Genomic DNA, 27,814 nt, shown 5'->3' on the forward strand with positions numbered 1-27,814 from the left:
TTAAAAAAAGAGAAGTCTCTAAATTTTATTTTCCTTTTCAATACTTTGAAAATACAGCAACTGTCTGGTATATACACAGTATATGTGATCATTGGGTCATAAATATACAGAACTCATATGGTTACATATACAAAGAAAAAATCAGTGGTGTCAATCATCTGTTTTAGCAAGAAAAAAAAATATGATGGCCAAAACCAATAAGTTATTTCACATTCTGCAACCTAGGGATTTCCTGGTGGAGGAAAAAACGGGGGGAACGGAATTTCTCTCATCTCTCCTCCAAGCCGCTTGCCTGTGTACAGCTCACATAAGCCTTATATGTTCACAGCCCTACAAGTTAATAAGAAAGCAGCATCAAACCTCAGTCTAACGTGATGATGGGAAAGGACCCACAGGAAAAGCCAAGTGAACGGGGGAGGGGAGGAGATGTGTATGGGCCAATACTGGCATGAGGACCAGCCTCGGAGTAGCCTGTCCAAAAAACACAGAAGGACAAAAAGTGGGATTGATTGGGCCCAATACTAAGGGCCAAACTACACAAGATGTTAAACAAGCTGAGTCCAGATTCCCTTCTTTTGGAGCTGCATGTGCAGATACAAAAGTGTGTGTGTGTGTGTGTGGGGGGGGGAGAATAACTCCCCTCTACATCATTGTGTGAGCCACACAAAATGGCACAGGGGAAGAGCCCTTTCTCCACCGCACACTATGTCCCCCAAGTCAAATTGAGCCCTGCATTGTTTTATATGGATGTTCCCCACAGCTGCAGTGTAGCTGAAAAGTCAAGTCTGGGAAATGTGGATCCAACTCAGTCAAAATGTATCGCGTAGTCTGGTCCTAAGACTTGGTGTAGATGTAATGCTAGCTTCCTGGGTTTGCAAACCCACTTTAACCCATGGTTCTTCTGCACTAGGCCAAAAATAATCTTCTCAGACCCTGAGATGTGGACTTTTTTGCCAAGGAAGGACTGCCAAGGCCAATCCCATCGATCTGTAAATCTCAGAAGATAGGGCTCTCTTCTGAATTCTTATTAGCAAGACACTCCTCATTTCTGTCCTGCTGCAGAAGAGGGAAGGTTCCTTAGCTGCTCATAATTTTGCAGACAAATCCATCACATCTGCCAGGTCTCACCGCATGGGAAGGTGTTTTGATTGGCGTTTCTTTGCCCCCAGAGTGGGCATAAAACGCCTCCTGGGGTGAAGCTCTTGTTTGTCTGATACATCATCCACTCTGTAAGGGAAGTTAGAAAGGAAAATCAGATTGGAGACACCCCATGAAGGAAGCCCCAACAAGGCCTTTGGGGGGGGGAAAGTCATTTCAACAGCCATTTAATTTTTATTACATATTTCCTCTGAGAAGCTCAGGATGGGATACCTGTTCTCCCTTTCCCACTTTATTCTCAAATTCTGAGCACTACAGCACATGGACACCCTCTGCTGGATCCACATCCATGCTGCAAGGTGTCAATTCCCCTTCATCTGGGGAAGTGGCAAACCAAGCTCCTTCCAAATCATTAAGAAAGAGCTAAAGCCTGAACAAGATCACATAAATTCCCAGCAAGGCTCAGGCCTCAGTGGAGGAACATCAGGTCTGGTTGCAATCCAGACTACAGATCCATCAATCCGTTCTTTTCCCAGATTTTTGGCCCACCCCCACCTACTGCAGTGAGCAGGACTCTACATGTGTCACTCAGGAAATGGGAAGCAGCTAGAGAGCCAGAGCTGCTTTGTTATTTGTTTCAACAGCTGTTTTTAAGAAAGTGATGAAAAGGTGAGAACCCTCACGACTCTGGGGCGGCACAAAAAAATTCAAAAAAAAAATTAAAGAAGGAAAATTAAAGCATGTCCCATAATCTTCCAGCAGTGTCAATCATTACAGTGGGCGGGAAGACAGGGACATACATATAACAAGAGCGGCTTGGGAAACTTCTGCGTTAGCATTCTGCCTCCTGAGCCACAGTGTACCAACAATAAGCAGGCAGCAAGGAACCAGGAAAGGCTCCCTCTTGTTACTGTCAGCTTCACAGCACAATCCTGGCAAGTCCCCCAGACCACCTCTCAGAAGAGCCTTACCTAGACCATCTGCTGCTGGGGGCAGCCTCGCCCAATGGGGCCTGCTCATTGGCCCGCACAGACTTCCTTTTAATTCTGTTGATCAGCACTTTGACTTTGCCCCAGTGTGAGTGTTCGTTCTGAAAAAGAGGCAGAGCTATGAAGAGAAAGCTGTACAGGAAGGCAAGTCAGGCAAACAGTGGCCCAGCACCATGGCTGGCAATTCCAGCACTTGCAAAAGACCTCTGCCAGTGGTAGAGCACAGACTTTGCATGCAGGTGATCCTGTGTTCAATTCCAGGTAAGAGATCCTGGGAAAGATCCTCCTCTGCCTAAGACCCCGGGGAACATCTGCCTGCCAGAATAGACAATATTCATTCATACTCATTCCCTCGTGAACTAGGCCAGTAATGCTCACTCAGTGGGTTGAAAACCAACATGTGGTTCTCTGACATGCCACTTGGGACTCTTCTGAACACAATTCCCCAAGGAAAAATGTGGTGGTGGTGGTGGTGGTGGAGGAAGAGGATGAACTTTATACCCACAGCCTATTGAGGTAGGTACAGTTGAGAGACAGGAGCAGTGTCACCCAGCAAGCTTCCATGGCAGAGCAAGGGATTCAACCCCAGTTGTGTCAGGTTCTAATCACACACTCTAACCACTAGGCAGCACTGGCTCTGATGGAAAAGCCACTGAAGTATGAGGAAGGCTCCTTAGGCTAGAAGAGTTTCTTTCTACCTAAGGTTGGATCCACACCAGAGAATGGCACGTTTTCCCAATTTACCATGGGATATAAAAGATGTGAAATGCCATACTCATTTCCTCTCAAAACGAACACTGTAGAACTGGGGGGAAATAAAAAAAGGGAAACCACAATGATCACAGGAGAAGAGGACCTTTTTACAAAATTGGGAGACTTTAGGCCTTTAAAAATGTTTAGAAGTTAAAAGACCCTGGGTGGGAGGAAAATATGAGAGAGGAGCTTATAAAAAGCATAGTGTAAAGGAATGCAGAGAGATTTTTTTCCAAAATACTAAACCTCAAGGGTATTCTATGAAGTTCATGAACAGCATATTTGGGAGGGACATTTTCTTATGTCACTTCCAACAATGCAGTTAAGGTGCACACAGGGTATAGTGACTGGCCATTAACCTTGTGGGCTTTAAAAGAAGGTTAAACAAGCTCTCAGAGGACCAGCACATCAGAGGCCCTTAGCCAGGACAAGTTCAACGGCACCAGTCACTGGGAAGCAACAAGAGAGGCAGCTTGGACTACCCCAGCACACCCAAAGAAGGCAAGACAGAGTGTGTAGGGTTGTCAGCTCTGGATTGGGAAATACCTGCAAAATTTGGGGGTGGAGTCAAAGGAGGGGAGAGCAGCCATTTTCTCCAGCCACCACCAAGAAGTTGGCAACCCTACCAATGTAGAAGATAGGATTCAGAACTAGACGGACCATTACTTAACAGATCCAGTTTGGGCCTTATAGTCTTTGAGCATCATTTGTGGTTTTGATGAGGCATTAACCATGTTTCTCCGAGGTCAATTCAAACCCGCCGCACAGAAGAAGAAAAAATGCTCCTGAGTTGTAAACACAGGCAGGACAGCTAGAGATAACTGTTGAATAGTTTACCTTGAGCTTCATGCCTGGTGGCAAAGTACAGGAGCCTCCATCCGGTTGATCCAACAAACTGGGTGAGCTGGAGAAATGCGCTACAGTCTTCCCAGACCTGTCAGGCCTGCTCTCTGCAGTGGGAGAAAAGAGATAATCCAATGCAGCTGACCCGCAGGCTGCAACTGAAGTACACAGTGTTGGGAAGAAGCCTAGCACTGTAGTTTGCTGCTGCTCCGGTCTCTGTATGAAAGAAGGGGCGACCTTTTACCCTTCCCTCAAGCCTAAGTGACATGTGAAGGGTCAAGAGGAGCCTCCAGCCCTGCAGGTCTCTCTTTTCCTTCCTGGTTCTCAAAGGTCTCCTTCCCTGCTTTATGCTTCTTGAGCCTCTTCAAAAACACGTGCTGCTATTTATTGTATTTCTATAACGCCCTCCCTTGCGGCTCAGGGTGGCTTACATATAACATAGGAATAATATAGTATCATTCAATAACTCAAATAAACACAACAGTGTTTCAGTAACAGTTCTGTAACTTCTTCTGTAACAATTCCAACACTAACTATAACAATGTCAGCCTGTTGACTACAGTCCTGTACATTGGTCAATCCAGGTGAGGGGTTTCTGGGGGACCCAGCAGATGTTGTTGGTTTGGCTGACCTCAACCAAATGCCTGGTGGAAAAGCTCCATTTTACAGGCCTTGCAGAACTGTGATGGCTCCAGCAGGGCCCTGATTTCTTCAAGAAGCTCATTCTACCAGGATAGAGAAAGTTCTGGCTCTGGTTGAGGCCAGATGTGCTTCTTTAGGACCGGGGACCACCAGCCAGTTGGAAGTGGCAGAGCGTAGAGCTCTTGGGGAGGTATAGACAGTGAGCTGGTCGCAGAAGGTGAGCCAGAAGGCTTGGAAGGAACACAGGCCTTAGGGACAGGCCCACAACTCACCTGGGTTCTTGTGACCCTTGCTGTACACTGTGGCCAACTAGATGATCAAAAGCAACTGGTAGTTTCCTGTCTCCCTGAGAGTAGAGGCAGCCTTCACGCATGCTCAACCATGCACTTTCAATACGCTTCAGTGAATTTCACTGTGCAAATCCAGTTTCAAAGTGTATTGAAGGTGGACAGAAAGTGCAGCAGAAGTCTTGAGGCTAAGTTCACCAAAGCTACCAGGTCAAGAGGCCTGAATGATCAACAAGGGGCAGCAAGGAGAGGGGTGACAGATTTCTACAGCAGAGAGCAGAACTCTTTGCCTGCTACTGCTGAAGTATTTTTGGTTTATGCCAATCCCTGGGAAAACCACCTCTCATCAGACATAAGCCAGCGGCTTCACTAATAATTAAGGAAAAATAGAGCTAGCATTACTAGAGTCCAATTAGGACTGTGAAGGCACACCTTTAAATTTCCATCTCTGTCCTCAAGATCACCTGGTCAGTTTCATGGCCTACTTCACAGGCCTGACCTACTTCACAGACCTGGCAAGAGGATAAAATGAGAGAGGAGAGATTCCATAGAAGCTGCCCTGAGCTTCTTGGAGGAAGGGTTGAGTAGAACCCAAATAAATAAAATTCTGTTTTGCTTAATATATACATACTTACATAACAAAATTAAACAGTTTTTCAAGGTCTACTATAAGATCTAACTATAAGGTCTACTATAAGCCTCCGGGGAGGGCGGTATAGAAGTATGATAAATAAATGATAAATAAAGATGGACGCAGAGCCAGGAATACAATCTGGCCCCAGAAGAATCTAGGAAGAAGCATTGGCATGTTTCTAGAATCTGCTGCAGTGTCTGAGTGGAAGGCTTATCCCTGAGAGATGGTATACAACAGTGGTCCCCAACCTTTTTATCACCGGGGACCACTCAACGCCTTTTACTGAGGCCCGATGGGGGGGGGGGTAGTTTACTCCTCTACTCTCAACCACTGCCCTAACACTCTCTGATCGCTATGGTAATGTTTAAACATCCCTTCAAAATAAGATACAGACACGCCACAACAGTGAACATAAGGAACATTTTATTTTCATGGAAATTTTAACTCATGACAATGACAAATCAATGGGAACCCTGAGCTTGTTTCTCTGCAACGAGATAGTCCCATCTGGGAGTGATGGGAGACAATGACACCCGAAGTGTGTTATAAAGGGCTGGGGGGATGAAGTAAAGGGCCCGGGGGGGGGGGGAGAAGGTGGTCTTTGGGGTCCACCTCTAATTTGTTGAAGGACCACATGTGGTCCATGGCCCACAGGTTGGGGATCGCTAGTATACAAGACAGGACCATTCAGGATAAAGCCAGCTACTCACCTGATTCTGAGTGATTGACAGGGCTCAGCACCACATGCGTGTCGGAGGCAGAGCGTGCCCGGAAATGATGGGGATAGTAAGGGCTTCGTGAATGGGGACTTTCCTCCATCTCTGTAGCTGCTTGACTCCCAGGTTCTGCTCCTGTTAGCCTCAACTCTTCAGGAGTCTCTTCAGAAAGGCCATCCTATTAAAGCAAAAGGAATCTAAATTGGGGCCAGGGACACAGCAGGTTTGAATGCAAACTTGTACAGAGAGTGGCAGGGATGGAGGAGGATCTGGACATAACCAGAGCTTCATCCTCCAAATTACCTTAGGGTACACAGCATAGGTACTGTTCCCCAATTGGATGCCCACCTTCTCTCCCCCCATGTTATTATTTAGCACCGCTCCTTGTATCATATTTTTAATAGATAGATTTAGGGCTGGCATGCCACTTAAGTGGTGACTTAAACTGTGTCAGCTGCTTGCCATTTATTTAACTGTGGCCAAACATTCCAAGAAACCAAGAAGGCCACTAGGGCTGATGATCCTTAGCCTGGAGAAAGTCCCAGCCTAAAAGGGAGACTCCGACAACTTAAGCGGTTTTGTTGAAAGGAAGGTCCCTACTAGATGGAAATCTTCAAATCACGCTCAGCGCAATGGTAGGATAACATTTTAAAAAACAGTTTTCATAGTGGCTTTAACTTTGCTTTATATCTGGTTGTTTCAACCGTACATCAGCTTCTGGTGTGCTAGGATCAAAGCCTAACTGTTCCGACCATTTCTAGAAATCTTACCACACATTTTTAATAACAGTTTCTTGGCTGTTTTCAAGGAGTCTGTTTCGCAAGAATTTATTTTTGTGATTGGCATAGATTTCAAGCCGCCTGACAATTAGTCTAGTTTAATAAAGCTCATCTTTTAAAAGAAATATTTAAATACTACAAGAAAAGGGATTGCAAAGTATACAGAATGCAAGCCGAAAAAAGACTCCTTTTTTTGGGGGGGGGGGGTGGAACGGGATCAAAGCTAGAAACCTGTTGCTGCATCACTGCTTATCTTTCTCCCTTCTCAACGTGGCTTTGCATCGAAAGCTGATTAGGCTCCCACGTGCAACTGCATTTTCCAATGTTTAACTTGGGACTCGAAATCTGTACGAATTATCTATTGGGATGTCCTTGTTAATATTATGTTTTATGACAGCGCTCAGATTTTTTGCAAAAAAATAAATAGAATAAATAGGTTTACAGAAACATACTATAAATGTTCTGAGATTATATGTAATTTAATTTTATTTCATCATACATTGCCTCTCGGCACCAGCACTGTTTACCCTTTGGAGCTCTTTTTTCGGCTTAACAAAATACTTGGCTGTTGTTTGGCAGGACAACTGATCAAAGGCCATACTCTGAATCAAAACTCAATTTCAGTGGGATTTGCTCCCCAGCCTTGTCTCCATCTGATCCCTTACGTTCTCGGATTCCTGAGCTCGCAGCCGGCACTCCATGATCTGATGCTGATACTGGAGCCGTTGGTTGGCCCTCTGCAGTTGGGCAATTTTCTCCAGCATCTGGCAGATGTGCTCCAAGTACCTCAAGCCCTGTCCAGGCATGGCAAGTGAAGGCTCATCCTGTACCTGGGGAAAAGCAAGCGTTGCATGGCATCAGGGACGTGCATTCTCAGAGTATCCCAAATGGAACAGGGTAGTGAGAATATCTCTACAGATTGTCAGCATCTCTATGGTCACAGAGAGAAGATGTCCACAGGAAGGAAAAACTCAGCACTAAGCAGGAGTTCAGAGACAGCCAGAGGACAGTGATTGCTGAAGTGTGCAGAGGCCTCCATCCTTGGGTCAAGATACAGGGGCTGTCCAGAAATATTTAAGATGCGGTAGTTTGTCCACAACACCGAGATTCCGACTTTGCTTCTGAATCAGGGAATGAGGCAATCCTGCCTGGCTTCTCCTTCCCTCTTTCTTGATCTGACATGTGGCACATCTCTTTGCTAGAGCAAGCTGGGGAGGAAGGAAATGGTTGGGATAATGAGCTGCAGTGTCAGAGCTTCCTAGTTAAGTAGTGCAAAGCAGGATTCAGGCCACAACGAGGCTGTATCGATAAAAAGTTCACCATCCGTTAACTACCAGAGGAAAGAATAAGATGCAGAAAGGGAACTGTGATTGTCTTTAACGATTTCAAATCTGCTTTTGACTATGGCCTTCTCTCTGGAAGGTAGTAGAAACTGAAAATGTGCCCCCCCCCCCCACACACAAAAAGTCACACTCCTCGAAATAGCATATGATGGTTCAACAAGCCAAGTGTGAATTCAAAATGAGCTATCATAGTTCACCATCCAAACTGGAGTGCGCCAAGGAGATGTGGCCTCTCCCCTGATTTTTAACATCATAGTTGATGCCATTATGAGAAAAGTATTCAAGAATTGATGTGGAGTTCAGTATGGCCAAAACAACTTCTTGACAGATCTAATAATGCCAAATTTGCCGATACAGAGGTTACTAACATCGTCTATGACAATGCCTGCATTGCCTAATCTCACGGCTTAAAAATACATGTGGGCAAAACCAAAGTCATAACCACAGATGGATCACTGACAAATGTATACCTCAGTGGAGCCTAAATTGAGCAAAGAATTTAAATACTTAGGCTCATTGGTGCAAGAAAAGAAAGTGTCATCTGCCATTGAAGCCCACAATAGGATTGGCAAAGCAACACCAGCATTTGCCACACTCAACTGGTGCCTCTGAAAGAAGACGAACATCACTCTCATGACCAAAGTTAGTCTCTTCCAGACACTGATCCTGCCAATCCTCCTATATGGATCAAAAACATGAACCTTACTAAAACTTGACATAAACAAACTTGAGACCTTCCAAATGCGATGCCTGTGGCAGATTTTGGGTATCTATGTGATCATGGACAAAATGTACAATATTCTGAAAACAACTAGCTCAGGGGTGGCCAAACTGTGGTTCTCCAGATGTCCATGGACTACAATTCCCAAGGTCATGCCTCCTAACTAGTACTTACAGAACAGGAAGCTTTGGGATAAGTTTCCTTCCCTTCCCCAGGTGCTTCCACTACTAATTACTTAATATCATTCCTACCTTGCATGTGTCCCCACCCTGATATTAATATTCCAAGAGATCATCTATTGAGACTCCTTGCATAATGATGTGATGGTTACCATGTATTAATTCACACATATTTATTGTGGAACCTGAATATCAATAGCCAAGGCTAAGAGTAGAGCACATTATCTCTTGAATTTCCTCTACATTCACAACGCTGTCCCAACCTGCTAAGCTCATTCCTTGATGGCTCAGGGATAAAACATGCATAAGATTGTCCATCCATTTCCTGGCAACACCAAGGCCACTTCATACTTCTGTTCTACAGCCGGAGAATAACCCCGTGTCTGCACCAACCGATGCATCTCTTGCTCTCCTTCAGCAGCCATACATCACAGCCAACTCATCCAGAGGTACATGCACAGCCAAGGCAGACTGACGTTACAGGATGTTGGTTGTATGCAGGTTTTCCAAGGCTTAAGGCTGTAAAAGCTCCCCGTAACCAAGCCAGAGAGTCCAAGCACTGGGAAAGTCTGAGCAGCAGTAACAAGAATACATACTTATATCCCTCTACTGACTCAGGGCCTGTACAGATACTATACCAGTGATTGAAACAGCATTTTCAATTGCGCTGATATTACCAGCTGCATTATAGAAGAAACAGACTGGACAACAGAGGTGGGTAAGAGAGGAATGCATACAGTAGCTATGGTACATGGAATACATGGAGTAGTAGCTCATATTGCATGCCCTGGTTGTACTGGTGATGACATTATCCAGACCTCAAGGCCAAACACTGAAATAGAGATTCCCAATTTTCACCAACTCTGTATTGACATAGTTCTCCATTATGCCTGATCTAGGGAAGTGCAGTACAGTATAACTGTGTGCAATCAATGACCATGGGAACTGAAAGATCATTTCTGGACTCTACTGTAATTACTGCAGAACTCTACAATCACCTGATGGATAAATGGGAGCTGATCCAGTCATCAAACACAGAAACCATCCACACAGTTCCATGAAGCATACTGGTGATTTATTTAACATTTATGGGTACGGAAACATCCGGCTTCACTGCACAACTAATAGAGTGGGGAGCTGGAACGGGTAAGGCAGAGACTTCCACAACATCAGGCGATGTTCCAGATTGAATCTGCACCTTCTGTATGACTCAGGTCTTGCTGTCATTGATTCACAGGTACCCGTGGCACATGGTCAGTTCTTAGCGTGGTTACGATGCAGGCGGTTTATCAGGTGACTGCTTTACAGCCCCAAGGGCTTCTGTCTGAGTGGGAGATGTAGAAGCTATTTGTTCAGCCTGCCTTTGGCATCAGAGGACAATGGAGGGATTTTATCAGCGAGATAAAGCTGAGCTGATGGGAGAATGCATGAATCATTTTTATGGGGTGACACAGCGGAACCCTGAGACTGGAGCTGGTGGTTCGTCGAAGACTGTCTCACAACTGGCACAATTGGAGGAGTCACATTTATGGCTCTCTCCTAAACAAAAGGTAGAGTTCATGGCCCTTAGAGACTGATAGTTTCTCTATACAACCCAGTCACAGCCTTTTTAAAATAGGGCTGCTTTCCCATAATACTGCACTTGATGGTCTCAGACAAAAGGCTTCCCCATTAATTTCTTAAAGCCAGAGAAGGGCACAGGGAACAGTGGCACCTATGAATGTTACACACACTTTTTACAATATGAAAAGGACAAAGGATGAATGTACATTCTAACACGGAGACGAGACAACAAGTTCTCCGGAAGACTAGCATGGAGAGAAGGACTGAGCAATCACCCCTCTCTTTGTAACTGGGGGGGGGGGAGAGAGAGGAAGGGTGAGCACCCGTTCTTTGGACAGAGCTCTAGCAAGTTTCAAAACCCTCTTCTGTACCAGAACTGTAGAACTGTACAGAGATATGTTGACAAGAACATCGATTGTACCGTAAGCCAGAGAGCTGCAGCCAGTTAGAAGAACCAAGCAAAAGTCTGAAAGAAGGTGTCCCTACACACTCCAGCCTCTGCAAGTGGTACATTTACCTGTTTTCTGGAAAAGGTACAGAAGTACAGGTTGAGTAATCAGTACCTACTCCAAAGTACGTGTATGCTTATGCACATATGTATATGTGTAAGAGACAAGAACTCAGGAAGGAATCTCACACCCATGGCATTCTGTTCTCTAACCTTGTCTCCCTCCCTCTCTACCACTGAGAGACTTGCATCAGAGCCCTACACAGAAATATTTCTCCCTGCTCCTTTGCAGCCAGAAGCCTCAAAGTTGCCTAATACACATGGCTGGGGAGGAGGGAAACAGTGGTATCCTTAATCAACACTGTTTCCCTACCCACATAAGCAGCTCTCCCCCCCTCCCCCAGCTCTTGAAGGATTAGGAAACAGAAGGCATTAGAAGAAGTAAGCATCAGCTTTTTCTCCAAGGGCTGCAGAGGCCCTAATCCTTATCATTCCCCTGGACCTTACCCAAAGGAGTTGCTCTTTGAAATGATGTAGGATGAGGGGAGGGGGTGGGTCTGGCTGGAAAGGGGTCAGCCAGTCATCAAATCCCAGTTTACTGCCTCAAACCCATTCACTGCTCAGCTAGCAGGGAAATGCGTCAACTGGTTACGAGACACTGGAAACAATAACCCCTCGTTTATTCCCAGTGCTGTCTTGAGTTCAAGGGTGCTACAAACTTTACAACTCCATTATTAAAATACCTGGACTCAAATATTAAACTACCTGCCAAGCACTACAAATTATGCTAACTCGAAGAGCGGCTTTTGAACAGCCAATTTTGTGTTTCCCAGGTCAAAGAATCAAGGAAGGGTATGTAGAAGGGGATTCAAGATCCTTTGCCAGCTGGCCATAGGAGGCCAATAATCAATTCACACAATTCAAAGAACATCAGGTACATCAACTCAGTATTCCTTACAGCGCATTTCTGTGAGACTCTGTGGTTTCTTGATGGCTCTGGACGGGTTTCCCAGCTGGGTGGGACTTAATTTTAAAGATATTTTTTTAAAATGTGTTAATCATTTATTGGGAGATATGATCCTATACGGTCATGTCGACCTGCTCCCCCTTCCCAAATGGCCAATGATGGGCCTGGACAGGGTGGGAAGGGGAGGGGAGGGCCTCAGGTTGGCGTGTCCACAGCTCTGCTTCCCAACCCTATTCTGCACGATTGCACCACTTCTGAGGTTTCTCAAAGGTAAAAAAAAGTTGAGAAATTCTGCCTTACAGCCTTGTAAAGTTGGTCAGAATTGTCTCCATAAGGATGAGGTCTTCAGAGAAACCACATAGCGGATTCCAGCTATGGATAAGGACACGTATTACAATGCAGCTTTATGCAGGTTTACCTAAAATAAAGTCCTTTGGCTGCATTCCCACGGACAAGTGAATTGAGAATAAAGACAAATGGATTTAGGCCTTATTCCAAACAACGTGCCTAGGATCAGACCGCTAGCACAACACTAACACACACCTCCCCCCCCCCTAGCCTTTTGCACCACATTCCTAAGTCTGCTGCAACTAACTACATTTAATTCTGGGGCGGGGGAGTCAGCCTGTGGTCCTCTAGATGTCCATGGACTACAATTCCCACGAGCCCCTGCCAGCAAATGCTGGCAGGGGCTCATGGGAATTGTAGTCCATGGACATCTGGAGGACCACAGGTTGGCTACCCCTGTTCTGGGGCTTTCAGATAACTGGCCTTTTGCTTTGGGTTTCAGTTACCAGATATATAAATCGTGACGTGGGCAATGAGAGCCCAGATGAATCACAGTCTGGACCATGTGAGATTTTACAGTCTGTTCCTCCCACTTGCAAGCAGGTCAGGAGACAGAAAGAGTGTTTACACCACTGAAGGGCAAGGACTGCACTACGTTCCAGCCAAAGGCAATTATTCAAGCTATCACCTTATGGGAAATACAATTCAATTCCACCCTACGAAACTACCTCGCCTTGCCAGTGGGAGGAGAGATTAGGTCACAGCCAGAGAGCCTGTGATATCCATGCAGTCACGTCCCTGGCTCTCAAAGCTCGTCCTTTTAAAAATCTTCACTGTGCCAGAAGGGCTCCTAGGACAAGGTTGCTCCTGACATGATGAAAACCCACTACAGGAAACAATGAATTCTGGGGAAATAACGTGTGTTGTGGCAATGTCACACAAGCAAAAGAATCCTGTTGTTCCCTAAAGATCGTCACTCTTTCAGAACAAGCCTTTGTGTATAACACTAGATCGACAAGATTCCTTTTCTGCTGGGGGGGAAATAAAGGAAGCTATATGCCCACAGACCACGCATTGCAACCAAACAGCTTGCCTCCTCTACCACTTACCACTGCTTCTATGTGCTGCTCTGCAGGAGCGTCGCAGCCAGAGGGGGTGCCACGGTGCCCTCCACAAGTGGCTCCCGCAACACCGTCGACACTTGCGGGCCACTGTGCACAACAGGCTTTCAGCCTCTCCAAGTCCAGGAGGCTGCGGGGCCTCTGGCTGAGCTGCCTTGATGACCGACCAGGCAAACGGTGTTTCTGTGATCGCTGTACAACCTGGGCTAGTTTCTTGCTGACGGACAGGTTCCGGTGATAGGGTCGATCTTGGCTGGGATCTGGCCCCGCTTGCTCTTCCGCTTCGGGGCTGCTGTTGTGGGATACCCCAGTGGCAGAGTCCTTCGGCAAGGGCTGGAAGCCGTCCACACAGTCCAAGGTGAAGCTCTTTTCAGAATCCACAGGAGTGGAGGGGGAGTGATCGCCGCTGGCCATTTCCACACCAGAGTCCTCTGATTCAGATTTCAGGAGCCTCCCGCTGGTGGGTATGAAGCCCAGCTGGTGGTTCAAGCCCTTGTGGGGAACAAGCTCTGTTGGCGACCCAGCCTCACCCCATCTGTCCATCTCACTGCTTGCCTTGCAATCCAGCTCCAGCTTGAGGGAGCACTCCCTGGGAGGCTGGGAGTCTTCCAGATGCCGGTACATGCTGACTGAAGTCAGCACCACAGGGCTCTCTAATGGCTTCCACGCTCCATCTGCAACTCAGAAAGGAAGCATGCTGTGTTAGAGGTTAAGTCATCCCCATTCTTCAGAGAACAGAAGTCTAACACCTGAAACTATGCAAATATATTACCTAACTTGCAGGTAGCCCCTCCCTTCCCCGGCCCCTCCCCTCCCCTTTCCCCAGAGCTCTCCTCAGTCCTTCATACCACCAGCTCCTGAGGAATTGTGTGGCTTGCCACACATGCATTCCAAGAATATTCCTCACAGGTCTGTGATTCAGGAAGGAGGCGCCTTTCTCTTCAGAAAGGAAAAAAAAAAAAGCAGTGGGAAAGGAGGAGCAAGGTGGATGTTTCTGCCACAGAGAGAATTGCTGAGGAAACATTTGTACGAAGAATAAACACAGCATTTGGACTTTGGGATGGGTGTACCACCCACTGCTGATACCCCACACCCAAACTCCTTTCACAAAGGTGCGTGCCTTTTAGTGGCTCGTTTTAAAGGAAGATGGTTGTAGCAACATGAGATCTTATGTTAACTTCCATTCCTACCAGCCTGGATCCACAAGTGAATTTCTGTCTACAGCAGAAGTAGTCAACCTGTGGTTCTATTCATGGACTACAATTCCCATGAGCCCCTGCCAGCGTTTGCTGGCAGGGGCTCATGGGAATTGCAGTCCATGAACATCTGGAGGACCACAGGTCGACTACCCCTGGTCTACAGCATTTAGCTTCTTTAACCCAGCAAACATACACAAACACATTTCTGTGAAATTTGGTCTCATGGTGAACCTGAGTGTGGTTAGGGTGTTGGGCAATGCCGCAGTGATCAGGCCCAGATCCCTGCTCCCAATGAAAACCTCCTCTGGACCAGTCAGTTTCTTTCGGCTTAAGCTACCTGACAGAATTTTATGAGGATACAAGGAAGGAAGAGAAACCTATTCCACCCTGAATTCCTTGGAGGAAGGGCGGGATAAAAACAAAACAAATAATGAACTTCTCCATCAATTATCTCCTATCAAGGTCATACTCTCTTTACCACCCACCTTCTGAGATGATGCAACTGGTCACCAGAGATTGCTACCTTCTCTGTGGTGGCACCTCGACTATAGAGCTATTTCATTCCTTCAACTCTCCAGTTGTCTAGTTTATCAAGCTTCCAAGGCTCAACAGACTTTTTTTCACCCAGGATTTTTTTGGATTTGCACATTTGCTATTTAAGGTCCGTTTCCTCAGCCCTCATCTCATTTTACTCCTCAGTGTGGTGTGACGATTGGAGACTAGGACCACCTTGGTTCAAATACTCTGTTTCCCACGAAGCATATTTGGGTGACCCTGGGTCAGTCACCCTTTAACCTCACCTCTCCCACAGGATTACTGTGACAATAGGAAATAAAGGGTGGGTGCCACGTACCCTGAGCCCCCTGGAAGAAAGGTGGTATAAAAACGGATTGTCTACATTTTATGTATTTTTCCCTAGGATGGTGTTTGAATTTATGACTGGCTGTAAGCTGTTCTATTACTGGCATTTTACTGGCGAAAATGTTTTGGGGTTTGAATTATAACCTTCACTATCAACCTCAGAAGTCATCATAAATGAGGACAAAAATATACTGAACAAATAAATGATTCTACTCAAGACAAAGGCCTGGGAAAGGAAATGGATGGGGGGTGTCAACAATTTACATCACCACTCCAGCCTCCCTACTGCCGCACCCCTTCCATTCCTTTCCTACACATTAAATCTATGCATGCCCCAATAGAGTTTCCTGTACTCTTGTATGTTCATGAAAATTCAGGAAGTCTTATAGGGCATGTGCTTCTTGCTGAACTGTCCTGCTGATGTGCCAAACAGAAGAGCTGGGGTTTTTTATACTCTTCTCTTCCAGAAGGAGTCTCATAGTGGTTTACAATTGCTTTTCCTTCCTCTCCCCACAACAGACACCCTGTGAGGTAGGTGAGGCTGAGAGAGCTCCTACAGAACTGCTCCGTGAGAACAGCTCTAAGAGAACTATGACTAGCCCACGGTAACCCAGCTGGATGTATGTGGAAGAATGGGGAACCAAACCTGGTTCTCCAGATTAGAGCCTGCTGTTTAGATTTCTATGGTCTTGACCTCACAAGTGTTTCTAAATGTATAGGTATCGGCCACTTAGCGATCCCCGTGTCTTCCTGAGAACATGAGACTCTTCTTAATGTACCATTTCCGGTAAACTCTCTGGACTAGGTAATGCTTTTAACTTTTTATATCTATAAGAAGGAACACTAACGCCAAACCGAAGAGTATATTATTTGCCCATTCCAGTAGGCAGAAGAAGAAAAGAGCAAATATTTCACGGAGGGATAGAGCTATTAGTGTCTATTTACCAGGATAGCTAGCTGGAATCTGCATGTAAATAAAAGTGGACACAAGGGACCTTTTCATTCTCTGTTAGGGTTGCCAACTGTGGGTTGAGAAATTCCTGGAGATTTGGGGCAGGGCTGTGTGGAGAGGGCAGGACATAATGCCATATAGTTTGACTTCTGAAGCAGCTATCAGTTCTCCAAGAAAACTGATCTGTCACCTGGAGATTGGCAACCCTGACTGTGAGGTTCCAGTAGGAATACGGCTGATAACAGTTCAGTAAAGATTGCTAGGTCAGATGTTCTGAGATTTATGCATGTCGTTCTCACAGCAAGTCCCATAGCAAGATGTCCATTTTCTTCTTTGCTAATAACTAGCAAACTGTTTACCACCAACACATAGGCACAGAGACAAACAGACAGCTCTACTTCATACATCTAAAGTACACACGCAAGGCTGTGATATGCATGCACAAGGAGCCAGACTGCATTCCTGGCTACTGAAAACATCCCTCATTCCAAGAGATCTCCTGGAATTATAGCTCATCTCTAGACCACAGAGATCAGCTCCCCTGAAAAAAAGTGGATGCTTTGGAGGGAGGATTTATGGCATTGTACCCCACTAATGGTGCTGGCCTCCCAACGCTCCCTCCCCAAATGTCCAGGAGTTTTCCCAACCTGGATCTGGCCATCCTCCTCTGGCAACCCAACTTGCTCCTATTGTAATCTATTGCAGTGGTCCTCAACCCCCGATCCGGAGACCGGTACTAAGCCATGGCTTCTCCTCGTCCTCCTCCCTGGCTGCTGCCCTGCCACTCTGCCACCGGCTCACCTTTGGTGCCTTCCAGCGGCCGCCATGGCTGGGGCTCCCCCTCGGCATGGCACTGCGCAGCTGCTGGTGGCAGCGCCCCCCCAGCGGGTAGCAGGAAGTCAGGGGCACCAGTGGGAAAGCAAGCGGAGCAGGGGCTCAGGTGGCGGCAGGTACGTCCCTCGGCCAAAGACTACCCCCCCCCGGGCCTCAGTAAAATTGTCAAGCGTTGACCGGTCCCTGGTGATTAAAAGGTTGGGGACCACTGATCTACTGTGCCCATAATCCAGAATGAGACTCCAATCTCTCAAAGCAGGGATGTGGCTAAACACTTAAGAAAGAGTTCGCAAGAAGGAAAGGTCTGATGGGGGTGGGGATGGGGAATGAGACTCTGCACTAAATTCAAATGGGTTAGCAGAATCAACTAATTAAAAATTAGAACAATGAGCTGGAATCTGCTTATACATTCCAGAAGGATTGCTTGTGGTAGTCTGGCTGCAGCAAAATTAAACAGGGGGCCGAAGACGAGGAAAATGTATATCTGCTTCAGCTTTTGTGAGTCAGAGCGCACCTCCTTGGGCACTCCTGTGCAGCTGAGGACATGAGCTCTGACTCATAAAGCCTGACGCTGACATAAATTTTTGCTTGTCTTCCAGGTGCTGCTGGGCTCCTGTTTAAGCACATGCACCTTTTTCATTTAGTGTGAACTGAGGAAAGGAACCTGTTACCCCGAAGGGGGCAGAAATCTAGCAACCGGCTCTTTGGAAATAGAACCCAGGAGGACTGAAGTCATTGTAATAGATACTGTCATATGTTGTGCAGTTCTGTCACTGCAGGTTCCATCCTCCCTCCACACTTGTAGCTATTTTTCTTTTAATGGAGTAGGGGATTTGGGCAGGAGCCCCCTCCCTTTCAGGTGAAAACTCATCTAAAAATCCCTACAAGAACACTGGCATTTTACCACTTCTGGGTTACTTCCTCCCCTCCCCAAGATAACCAAGCAATTCTGTTAACATGCCAGTACTCCTTCCTGCGCATGTCCCCCAGCAGTTAATTGTACATGCAGCAGCCATAACCCTTCTGTCCAAACACTGAGGACGCCTACACCAATTCCATGCTTCTCAGCCCACACCATTCTTAACGGCGGTGGAAACAAAGGGTGCATGTCTGATCCTGGACTACCCAAAAGCCAAATTCCATCACTACCCACAGAATATAGCACTATACAAGACATTACAACAGGCCTCTGCTGGAGATGGGACACTATGGAATGTAGAGTTGCCAACCTCCAGGTGATGGCTGGGGATGCCCTGGAGAAAATAGCTGCTTTGGATGGTGACCACAATGCCATTTTCCCTTGCCCCCACCTAGAAATTTCCCAATGTGGAGGTGGCAACCCTAATGGAATGGCTGGCCATGGTCTCCGCCACCCACAACCCTTGACTCCTTCACACACACTATACCAGGGGTAGTCAACCTGTGGTCCTCCAGATGTTAATGGACTATGTTCATGGACAGATGTTCATGGACATTTGATGGCAAGGGGCTCATGGGAACTGTAGTCCATGAACATCTGGAGGACCACAGGTTGACTACCCCTGCACAGACTACCTCTACTCTAGTGACATCCCTCACTTTTGCCTTTCCAGCAGCAGACTCATTAAGGATTTCCCAGTCACAGAAATTCATTTTTTTAAGCTGGATTCTAATTTTAATCACATCCAGCATACTTGGCGAGGAAGAGGGGGAGATGATCACTATGTCTGAGGAAGGGCACAGAATGGTGGAGTTAAGGGGCCCAACAAAAAGAGCAAGCAGGTATACCATTTTGCAAAACAACAACAATTTTTTTGGAAAGGGATAAAAGCATGATGAGAGGCTGCCTCCTTCCAAGTCTCAACATGTGGTGAATTTCAGTCTTGGAAATGAGGGGAAGAAAGCCCAAATGCAGAAAAGCCTAGTGTCAACTCACTGCATCTAATGGAAATCCCAAAATGGGGCTAAAACAAAGTATGTCTCAAATGCAGAAACAGTCTCAAACAAATAGCAAATAGATGCAAAGAATGATCTTGCTTCCTCTCTTGTTGCTGTCCCTGTACATACTCAAAATCGGCAAGTTGGGACAGTACAGTTCCACTGAAATTCAGAAGAATGTATTGCCCAGGGAATGCCCTGAAGCGAGATAGCCGGGAAAGCTGCATAACTATTTACAGGACGCCAAGGGAGGAATGTGTCTGCCATCACCTTGCAATTTGGGATGTAATTGCAGCCTGCAAAAGCAGCACAGCTCTGTCAAGACCCTCCAGCCCCTCTTGTCAGACTTCAGAGGTCTCCACTCGCTGGGATCAGCCAAATGTGTAAGAAGAGGGCAGGGAGAAAAGGGGCAGGTCCTCCGTGGAAATGAAAGATGCCCCGTTTGACCCACAAGGGCTGGCAGCAGTCCATGTCTCTCTAGAGGGCATAAATCCAAAAATTCATCTCTTCTTCATCTAGCAGTAGCTATCTATCTGTATCAGTACTGCTGTTCTGAACAGTGAAGACAGACCACTTGTGAGTAATGGAATTATCCATAATCTGCCAGGTGCACCTCTACCTGGACCGCAAAGTGTTGTTTGTCAGACCTGGGGAATGGATCTTGTGGTTTCATTCCATGGTGCCTAGTATCTTGAAGTGTGCCTGGGAAGCAAGGCTGATTCACACACACACACTCACTACAGAGTAATTCATTATCATTCGTCATTCTGTGATTCATCAACAGCAATAACAGCAGAGATAATGTTTTTGATTCGCCTCATGTTACCTTTCATTAGGTACAGTGCTTTGCAATGAACCTTTCAGCTATCAGTTAGGAAATTGACATCAGAAAAATCAGAATATGAAAAATCAGAATATATACACATGTACATGTGAGCCCAGGCTTAAAGATTTGTAACATGTCTCTTCCCTAATTATGTGCAGCAATGCTAATAATGGAAATCCTTAGCCCCAGAACCAACCCCCATATATGCACTGCTTTGACTTGTCCAAATAGCTGCTGTATGACAAAGCTCTTGGTTCTGCTGGGCTTGCACCCTCATAAGTGGCACAGGGTAGGGCTTTCGTCTGAACATTTAGTCTCAGATACAAAGAACATCCAAGCTTCCTTTCCGCTGAACATTCAGAACACATAGTTACTTGCTACAGCAGGCTTTCTCAACCAGGGTCTCAGGACACGGGGTAGGAGCTAATTTTTCATTTGTTCAACATTTATCGGGAGAGATGACCATATATGGTCACGCCGACCTATCCCTCTCTCCCAAAATAGCCATTGATGGGCCTGGGTGGGGTGGGGAATGGCCCCAGGTGGGCGTGTCCACAGCTATGCTTCCCAACCAATATTCTGCACCACCACGCCACTTCAGGGGTTTCTCGAAGCCTGAAGAATGTTTCAGGGGTTTCTCAACAGTAAAAAAAGTTGAGAAAGACTGTTCTATGGAGTCAGAATGTAATTCCAGCTGTCTGGTTCTTAAGCTCAGGTGGAGAAGGATCTTCCTCAGAAAGTGTCCAAGTTTCTCTACCTGGAGATGCCATGGGTTGTAACTGGACCTTCAGCTTACCGTAAATGCTCTACTCCTAAGACTTGGGGAGGGGGTTGTTGTCACACAGGCTAATAAAATTCAAAACAACACAAGCCCCCTCTCTCTGCTGATCTACTACCACCATCAATGCTACACTATGGGCAATTCTGCAGATAACACAGAAAACATTTTTCATGGGCCACTGTCATTTACAGTGAAAATAAGTGCATGATCCGAGTCTGCTTTTTGCTGCTGAACATGCTCCTTCTTGAACATCTCTCTGGTAGACTGCAGCATAGTTGCCAACCGGCCTGCAGAGAATAGTTCCTTAATAACAGTTTGACAGGACATCTTACTAGGTGATGTTACTTAAAAGCTTCCAATACCCATTCCATGCATTTCTATGCATTAATCCTAGCTGTGATTGCCACAAGGTACCATTGCAATAAATGCCAGAACACCTCTCTCCTTTTCGAATAACTAGAAAGCCACTCTTAAGAACTACATCCCCCACCCTCTAAGGCACATAGGAATCAATCTACATTCAAATCTTTTTTCAAATGTCAGCCACAGCTTCTAAACACAACAATGGAAGTTATTATACAAGATTGCAAATGGGCAACATTTGGATTCATAAGTTTGACCTTGGCAACAAAGCAGAACCCCCCCCCCCAAGAACTGCAATATCTGAAATATTTGATAAGATTTCACACTCAAAGAGTAAGATCATCCCCAATCAGTGCCAGCACGGTCACTACCCTCCCACGCTGGTGCCTGTGATAGCTATATTATTTTGTATCTTCCTCCAAAGAACTCAGAGCAAAGAGCATGGATGGTTCCATTTTCCCTCCTCTGTTTTATGATAACAACTCTGCAGTGAATGCTATGCTGAGAGAGACAGTGGATGCTTGGCCCAAGGTCACCCAGATTATCTCCCCAGTCCTAATCTAACCGCTCCACCGTCCTGGCTCTCTTCTTGTAAATTAACACCATAGCTCATAGCTTCAAACAGTAGGTTTTCTTCTTGTCCACAGGTGTAGCAGTTGGCACCTGCAAGCAGGCACCCCTTTCCAAGCAGACCTACTTGCAAGTAAGCATCCCTGCCAGCCAAGGAAGCAGTAGAGGAGGGAGAGCATGCTCATGAAATTATGCTTGGACTACATCTACACTGCAAAGGCAGAAATCTCACATGACTGAATGCTCTTCTATGCAAAAAAAAGGAGAGAATTCCCTATCAAAGAGCAACAAATAGTTTCCTGGTATACTTGCTTTCTCCATGCCTTTAAAATTTCCAGAAATTTGTAGCCTGGCTACAAATTAAGACCTATGCACAAGAAGAAAAACTCCACTGGCACTAATAAAGACAAGGCAGAAGTTTTTGAAAGGGCAGAATATCTCAAAATAAATAATAAGTAAATAAAAATGAGAATCCTTGTAATACAGATTATAAATTATTCTTTACTGCATGGAAAACCTTTGGTCTCTAGCTACTTGCTTTTTTAGTACATACCAGGGCTTGTGGAACATGACAACTTTCTGTAGCATAAATGCATAGGGCAGGGGGTTGGACTAGATGACCCATGAGGTCCCTTCCAACTCTATGATACTATGATTCTGTGATTGTATGATTCTATGAACAGCTCTCTTTACAAAGCCAGTATGTTTGTGTTTGCATTAATGCTGGATTGAAAGGTATTATGAGGCGACTAATAGACTATTCACTATCTTATTACTACGTGCATGGCTAAGCACAACAGAACTTCTTCCAAAAGACAGCACAAGTGATGTCGGCCTCTTGCTACGCATAAGGCGGCTGAGCTAGTTTGTCATGTCCATTGCGCTTCAAAAATGTGGGGCAAAGGTAACCTAGTAAATCTCATGGATCTGTAGCCCAAGAATTCATATGCTACAAAAGCTCTGAGCCAGCTTACAGTCAACAGAATCACATGGTAAAGCTGCCCCAGAAGTACACCACTGCCCCAGTGGAGATGGGGTCTGCATACTTGAGTGCTCACTCATTCCCCAAACTTCCCTGAACACAAAAAGCTTGCAAGGAAAACATTTCCATTTAAATTTCATCCTCAAGTACTCCCCCCCCCCCAGCCCTTTAGCATGCAAAGCCTCCATCCCCAGTCGTTCTGATCAGGAAGCATACAAAATCCTCTAACAACCCTAAAATCCAGCCCCATAGTTAGAAGTTGCCCAGCCCACAAGCTACTTCAGCAGGTGTTAACTGCTGGATGAGTTGATGGAAGCATCCACAGGCTTCATGATTTGCAAGGCTGCAGGCATTCCCAGGTCTCCTGAACCCTAACAGGAGTCTCTAACCGCTACATCAAACTGGCTCTCACAATTTATAACGTGCTATATACTCCTGAAAGGAGCTCAGAGCATTCTATATAAGGATCTCTCTCATTTCATTCATAAAACCACCCTGCTGGGTAGGCAAGGCTGAAGCTTAGTAGCTTGTCCCAATTCCTGTTTCCCTAGTCAGTTTTATGGCTGAGCAGGTATTTCAGTTCGGGTTTCTTCATGCCAAGACCAACATTCTACCTAATCATGCCATGATAACCTTCCCTCCTCTGTAACAGAGGAGTCAAACAACTTCCTTGGAATCTACCAAGGGAGAGATGGTCAGTGACAAGAGGTCATATTGGAGGCCATTAATTCATAGGGTCACAAATATGTTCCACTTAATATTTCTGGTAAGACCTTGCAGGAGGAGCGTGTCTCACGGCTTAAGTGCCTATCAGCACAACACCCACTCAGGGTGGCTCTCTCACCCCTGTCTCCTCCTCCTGGCTTGCCTGTCTGTCCAGCAGCCAGCCAATCGCCTTCCGTCCCCCACCCCTGACCACTCCCTTCTCCTTCCACTTCCCTTAGAGGCTCAGAGGCTGCAGATTCCTGCCGCATGAGAGCTGAGTTCCCTAACAGCTGCCTGCAGCCTTTTCACATCCTGGGAGGAGGGGGCAGCTGTCCACAGAGTTGTCCCACTTCACCCCCCCCCAATCCATCGCCCGTTGTATTCCTGAATGCAACAGGCTTGGCCCCTAGTAAATCAGAAGTGTCTTGACAAAACATAACACACATGACAGAAGGACTAGAACCATCTGAGCTTTTTCCCCATAGTTATGAGCGCTGCAACTATCAAGATTCCCAAGGAGCCAAATCTTTACTAGGCAGATTATTTCATATACACACACAAGAAAAGGTGTAGCCTATGGGGAAATGTCTTGCCAAGATCCAAGTCCTTCAAATTGAACCACCACAACAATATGGCTTCCTCTTTTAAACCAAATTGCCATAAGTGGGCCACCTGTTAACAGAAATACAAGCCTAAGGTAAGGAACTGAGCAGCACTGTTGAGCCAAGCTGCAAGCAGCAGAATGCCAAACTGGTTCTTAAAACTAGTTCCGCAAACCAGAGAGGACAATGGCGCTTCTAGACAAGGCGCCTGCGGAGTATGTTGCCTTATCTGGGGGTGGGGTACAAATCATTCCACTTCTTACTGAACAATAACCTTTGACACCCACCTTTAAAGTTTCGGCCATCGGAAACACCTGCCTAGCCTCAAGCATGGATGGACCATCTGAGAGGATTTTTCTCTAAGATATTTCATTAGGACAACAGAAGCAGTCTCATACCTACAAGTGTAAACACAGGTGGTGGTGGAGTGGGGAGGGAAGGACCCTTATTTCAAGCAGCAGAAATTAATTAAATGAATTAAGGCAACAAATCACATTAGCATCCCACCCTTCTTCCAAAATGCTCAGGGCGGCATATGCAGGGATGATCCCATTCTGTCCTTACAACAACAGCTGTGAGAGGTAGGGTTTGCTGACAGATGGGGGCCACTCGCTACTAAGAGAATTCCATAAGCAAGCAAGAATTTTAATTTGTTTCTGTCAAGACAAGATTAACCATCAACCCCAATTTGCTTCATGCACTTACAACACCATTCTAAGCAGAGTTATACTTTCTAAGGCCATGGCCAGAAAAGAATGTGCCATTGCATCTCAGCTACCCCAACCATGGTGAAAGAGACAAAAACAGCTGGTTTTTATACCCTGCTTTTCACTACCCAAAGGAGTCCCAATGTGGCTTATAACAGCCTTCTGCACAGACCCCCTTGTAAGGTAGGTGGGGCTGAGAGAATTTTTAGAAGTGTGACTGGCCCAAGGTCACCAGCTGGCTGCACTGTGGAGGAGTTTGGAATCAAACCTGGTTCTCCAGATTAGAGGCTGTTGCTGTTAACCACTAGACCAGGGGTAGTCACAACCTGTGGTCATCCAGATGTTCATGGACTACAATTCCCATGAGCCCCTGCCAGCAAACGTTAGTAGGGGCTCATAGAAATTGTAGTCCATGAACATCTGGAGGACGACAGGTTGACTACCCCTGCACTAGACCATGCTGGCTTCCTTGATCTCTCTTCTACAGAAACAGTAGCAATTTCTTAGTTCCTTGGTGATTTCCCATTCAAGCATTGACCATGGCCCACTAAGCTAAGTTTCCAAGCTGGAATGAGCTCAAATCGGTCTAGTCAGGTTGCAAGAATTCAGTTTAGAATAGCACTAATTAACTACCATCCTGTGATGGAATAGCTTAGAACTAGAAGATCTGGGAACCAAAAGAGCTTCAGACCTAAACCTGACCCCCATTTTTTGCCATCTACAATTTTTCATCCCAGAAAAAGACAGTCGCCTTGTTACAAAATCTATTTTGCCTTATATTAAGAAACAATAATCCTTATAAAAACCAAGCAGTCAGATTCCATACACCTGCTGATTTTCAGGTACTTCCCACCCCTTTGTTACTGTAAACGGGAAGTTAGTGAGATTTTCATCCCTAAGCACTGTTAAGTGCCTCCCATTCACAGCTGCTTGCACATGTGAGCACTGTTAAGAGTTGTGAGTTTGTGTTGCATAGCAGCTGACTGAATTAGGACCTTGAAGACTCCTAACCACTTTCCTCTGTAGAGAGCTATGGGCAACTAACCCTTAGGGGGCCTCAGGGTCACCTTCCTACAGCCCCCACTCTGGTTACCCTAGCCTACCTGGCAGGGCTACTGTAAAGATACCACAGTGTTTACATAATTTATCGTGTAAGCACTGTAAAATGCAGAGTACTATTTCAGAAAGCAACCAGAACCTCTTATAAGAGACATTATTCTTAAGGCACCCAAAATGTTTTGCATTTCTGTTTCTTGCCATTGTGCAAATGCAGCAAATTCACTCGGCTGCAGAGTACAAGGGATCTAAACATTAATGCACAAGCCAGCCCTACCTTGTGCACTATTCCTTCGCTCCTCAGGGCTCTCTAAAATAAGTTCACCGGACTGCAATCTAACATTTATTTATTAAAAAATATTTATTCCACCTTTCATTGTAAATCAAGGCAGATCACTATAATTTTAAAAAGGATCCGAATCTCCTTTCCTCCCCTCCCCCTCATCTTCTAATTCTGACCAAGCCCACCTTGCCCAGAAAATATTATGGGTGGGCATATTCCCAGCCCCAAAGCCTGGAAGAGGCTGCGCAGCCAACACGCTGCAAGCATCCAGGCACGCCGTCACCCCGTTTACAGCCATTCCCCAAAGAGCGCGCACACCCACAACCAGAAAACTAGCTTAAAAACGAGACCTTCTAAGTGTTGCAAGAAAAATGTTCGGAGATGCTGTGACCACTCCCCAAAACGGTGTAGCCCGGCGACAGAAAACCACCCGGGACAGGGCATCGCCGCCCTCGAGGAAGCCCTGCCTCGCGCTCCTTCCACTTGCTGGCCAGCCGGCATTCACACGTGGCGACACGCACGTAACAGGCGCCCAGGCTGGCGCCAGAGCAACCCCCCCCCCGACGCCCACAGCATAGGGAGAGGGGAGCCCCGGGAAGGGCGAGAAAAGGGGCGTCCGAGAGGAACACCCCCTCCTCCCCCCCCCCCGAAGGCTGCCCTGCTCCGGCCTCGGGCAACTTTGGCCGTGACCCGCTAGCCTCCCCCGAGGCAGGCGCTCACCGCGATTCCGCCGCGGCTCCACCGAGAAGACCCGTCGCCTTTTCAGCATCTCCCGCGAGGACCGGGGCTCCTGGCTCGACGGGCGCCCTCCCAACTTTTCTCCCGCTCCTCGGCAGGAAAGACGGTGGTCGAAGGCCGCCTCCCGCCCGCCCTCCGTGCTTTTTATACCCGGAGGGGGCCGGATGACGCGGCGGGGTGGGGACACTCCCAGGGGAAGCAAAGCCCCCCGCCCCGTCGGGGATCGCACGGGCTGGGCTGGGCTGGGCCAGGCGGCGGCAAGGCGAAGAGGTGCGCGCAGCCCGATCCTGTGTGCGTGGGCTCGCAAACTAAGGCGCCCCGAGAGCCGGGAGACCGCTGAGGTCGCAGTTTCGCCGGAATGAAGCCGCGAGTTGGGAGTGCCCGGCTGAGCGGGGTCCGAAAGGCGGCGGTATCTTCCCCCTGCGCGCCCTTCCCCTCCCCGGAGCGATCCCCCCACCCGGCCCTTGGCCTGCCTCGCCAAGCAGGGCTCTGGGTCTGAATCCGCCCGGGGCCTGGAAGGCTAAAGGCGGGGCGAGAACCCGGCAGCGGCTGTCCGCGGGGCGCGCCAGGGACCTTCCTGGTCGGTGTTAAAAATACATTTTCGGGCCCCGCGTCGAGTTCGAGATGTGAAAAGGGAGTCGCACCTTCGCATTCGCCGCAATCCTCTGGGCCAGAACCCGGCTGCCCACTCCGATTCCTCCCCGCACCTCTTGGGCCGGCCTCCCGGCGAGCCCTCTGCCAATGGCCGGAGGAGCCCTGGCCGCTAGCAGGTGAGAGTGTTCAGCTCCGTGCCAGGAAAGGGACCTGCTGATTGCTGCATGGGGAACATCTGGCCCAGAGAAGCAACCAAGCCGCCGCCGCCGCTGCTGCTAACTACTCCATTCGCACGGCCCTCCCTACACGGGCCCCGCAGTGGTTTCAGCCCCGAACCCGCCTGATGAAGTCTCTGGAACGTTTCAACGAGAGTGCATGTTGAAGAGCCTCGAAATTACACAGCCTGGGGCTCCCGCGGTTATCAAGCCGCATCTCACTGATGTGGCTCATGGGAGCCAGCTGTGTTCTTCTGG

The 27,814-nt window shown here is 47.1% G+C and overlaps 1 protein-coding gene across 3 annotated transcripts; it reads right to left on the reverse strand.

The window, feature by feature from the left end:
• C12H8orf58 (chromosome 12 C8orf58 homolog) lies at positions 1-27,814 on the reverse strand. 3 transcript variants are annotated; one of them, XM_077305749.1, is made up of 7 exons: positions 27,392-27,814; positions 13,360-14,045; positions 7,407-7,571; positions 5,957-6,140; positions 3,678-3,790; positions 2,070-2,188; positions 1-1,227 (listed from the first exon to the last, which is right to left on the reverse strand). In XM_077305749.1, the coding sequence occupies exons 2-7, from the start codon at positions 13,993-13,995 to the stop codon at positions 1,125-1,127; spliced, it is 1,320 nt and encodes a 439-aa protein (XP_077161864.1). In that variant the 5' UTR covers positions 13,996-14,045; positions 27,392-27,814; the 3' UTR covers positions 1-1,124. The 3 variants fall into 3 exon arrangements, with proteins under 3 accessions (XP_077161864.1, XP_077161863.1, XP_077161862.1); XM_077305748.1 differs by lacking the exon at positions 27,392-27,814 and adding an exon at positions 26,730-27,363; XM_077305747.1 differs by lacking the exon at positions 27,392-27,814 and adding an exon at positions 26,360-26,553.

The sequence above is a fragment of the Paroedura picta genome, chromosome 12, assembly GCF_049243985.1.
Source record: "Paroedura picta isolate Pp20150507F chromosome 12, Ppicta_v3.0, whole genome shotgun sequence".
Classification (NCBI taxonomy): Eukaryota; Metazoa; Chordata; class Lepidosauria; order Squamata; family Gekkonidae; genus Paroedura; species Paroedura picta.

What these genes read in the sequence shown, in the direction of transcription:
- C12H8orf58 (XM_077305747.1), bottom strand. Translation starts at nt 26,510, where the DNA reads ATGCCGGCTGGCCAGCAAGTGGAAGGAGCGCGAGGCAGGGCTTCCTCG. An exon ending in AGCAGCACATAGAAGCAGTG is followed by an intron (nt 7,572 to 13,359) that starts GTAAGTGGTAGA and finishes GCTTTTCCCCAG; the next exon opens with GTACAGGATGAGCCTTCACT. An exon ending in GAGCTCAGGAATCCGAGAAC is followed by an intron (nt 6,141 to 7,406) that starts GTAAGGGATCAG and finishes TTGCTTTAATAG; the next exon opens with GATGGCCTTTCTGAAGAGAC.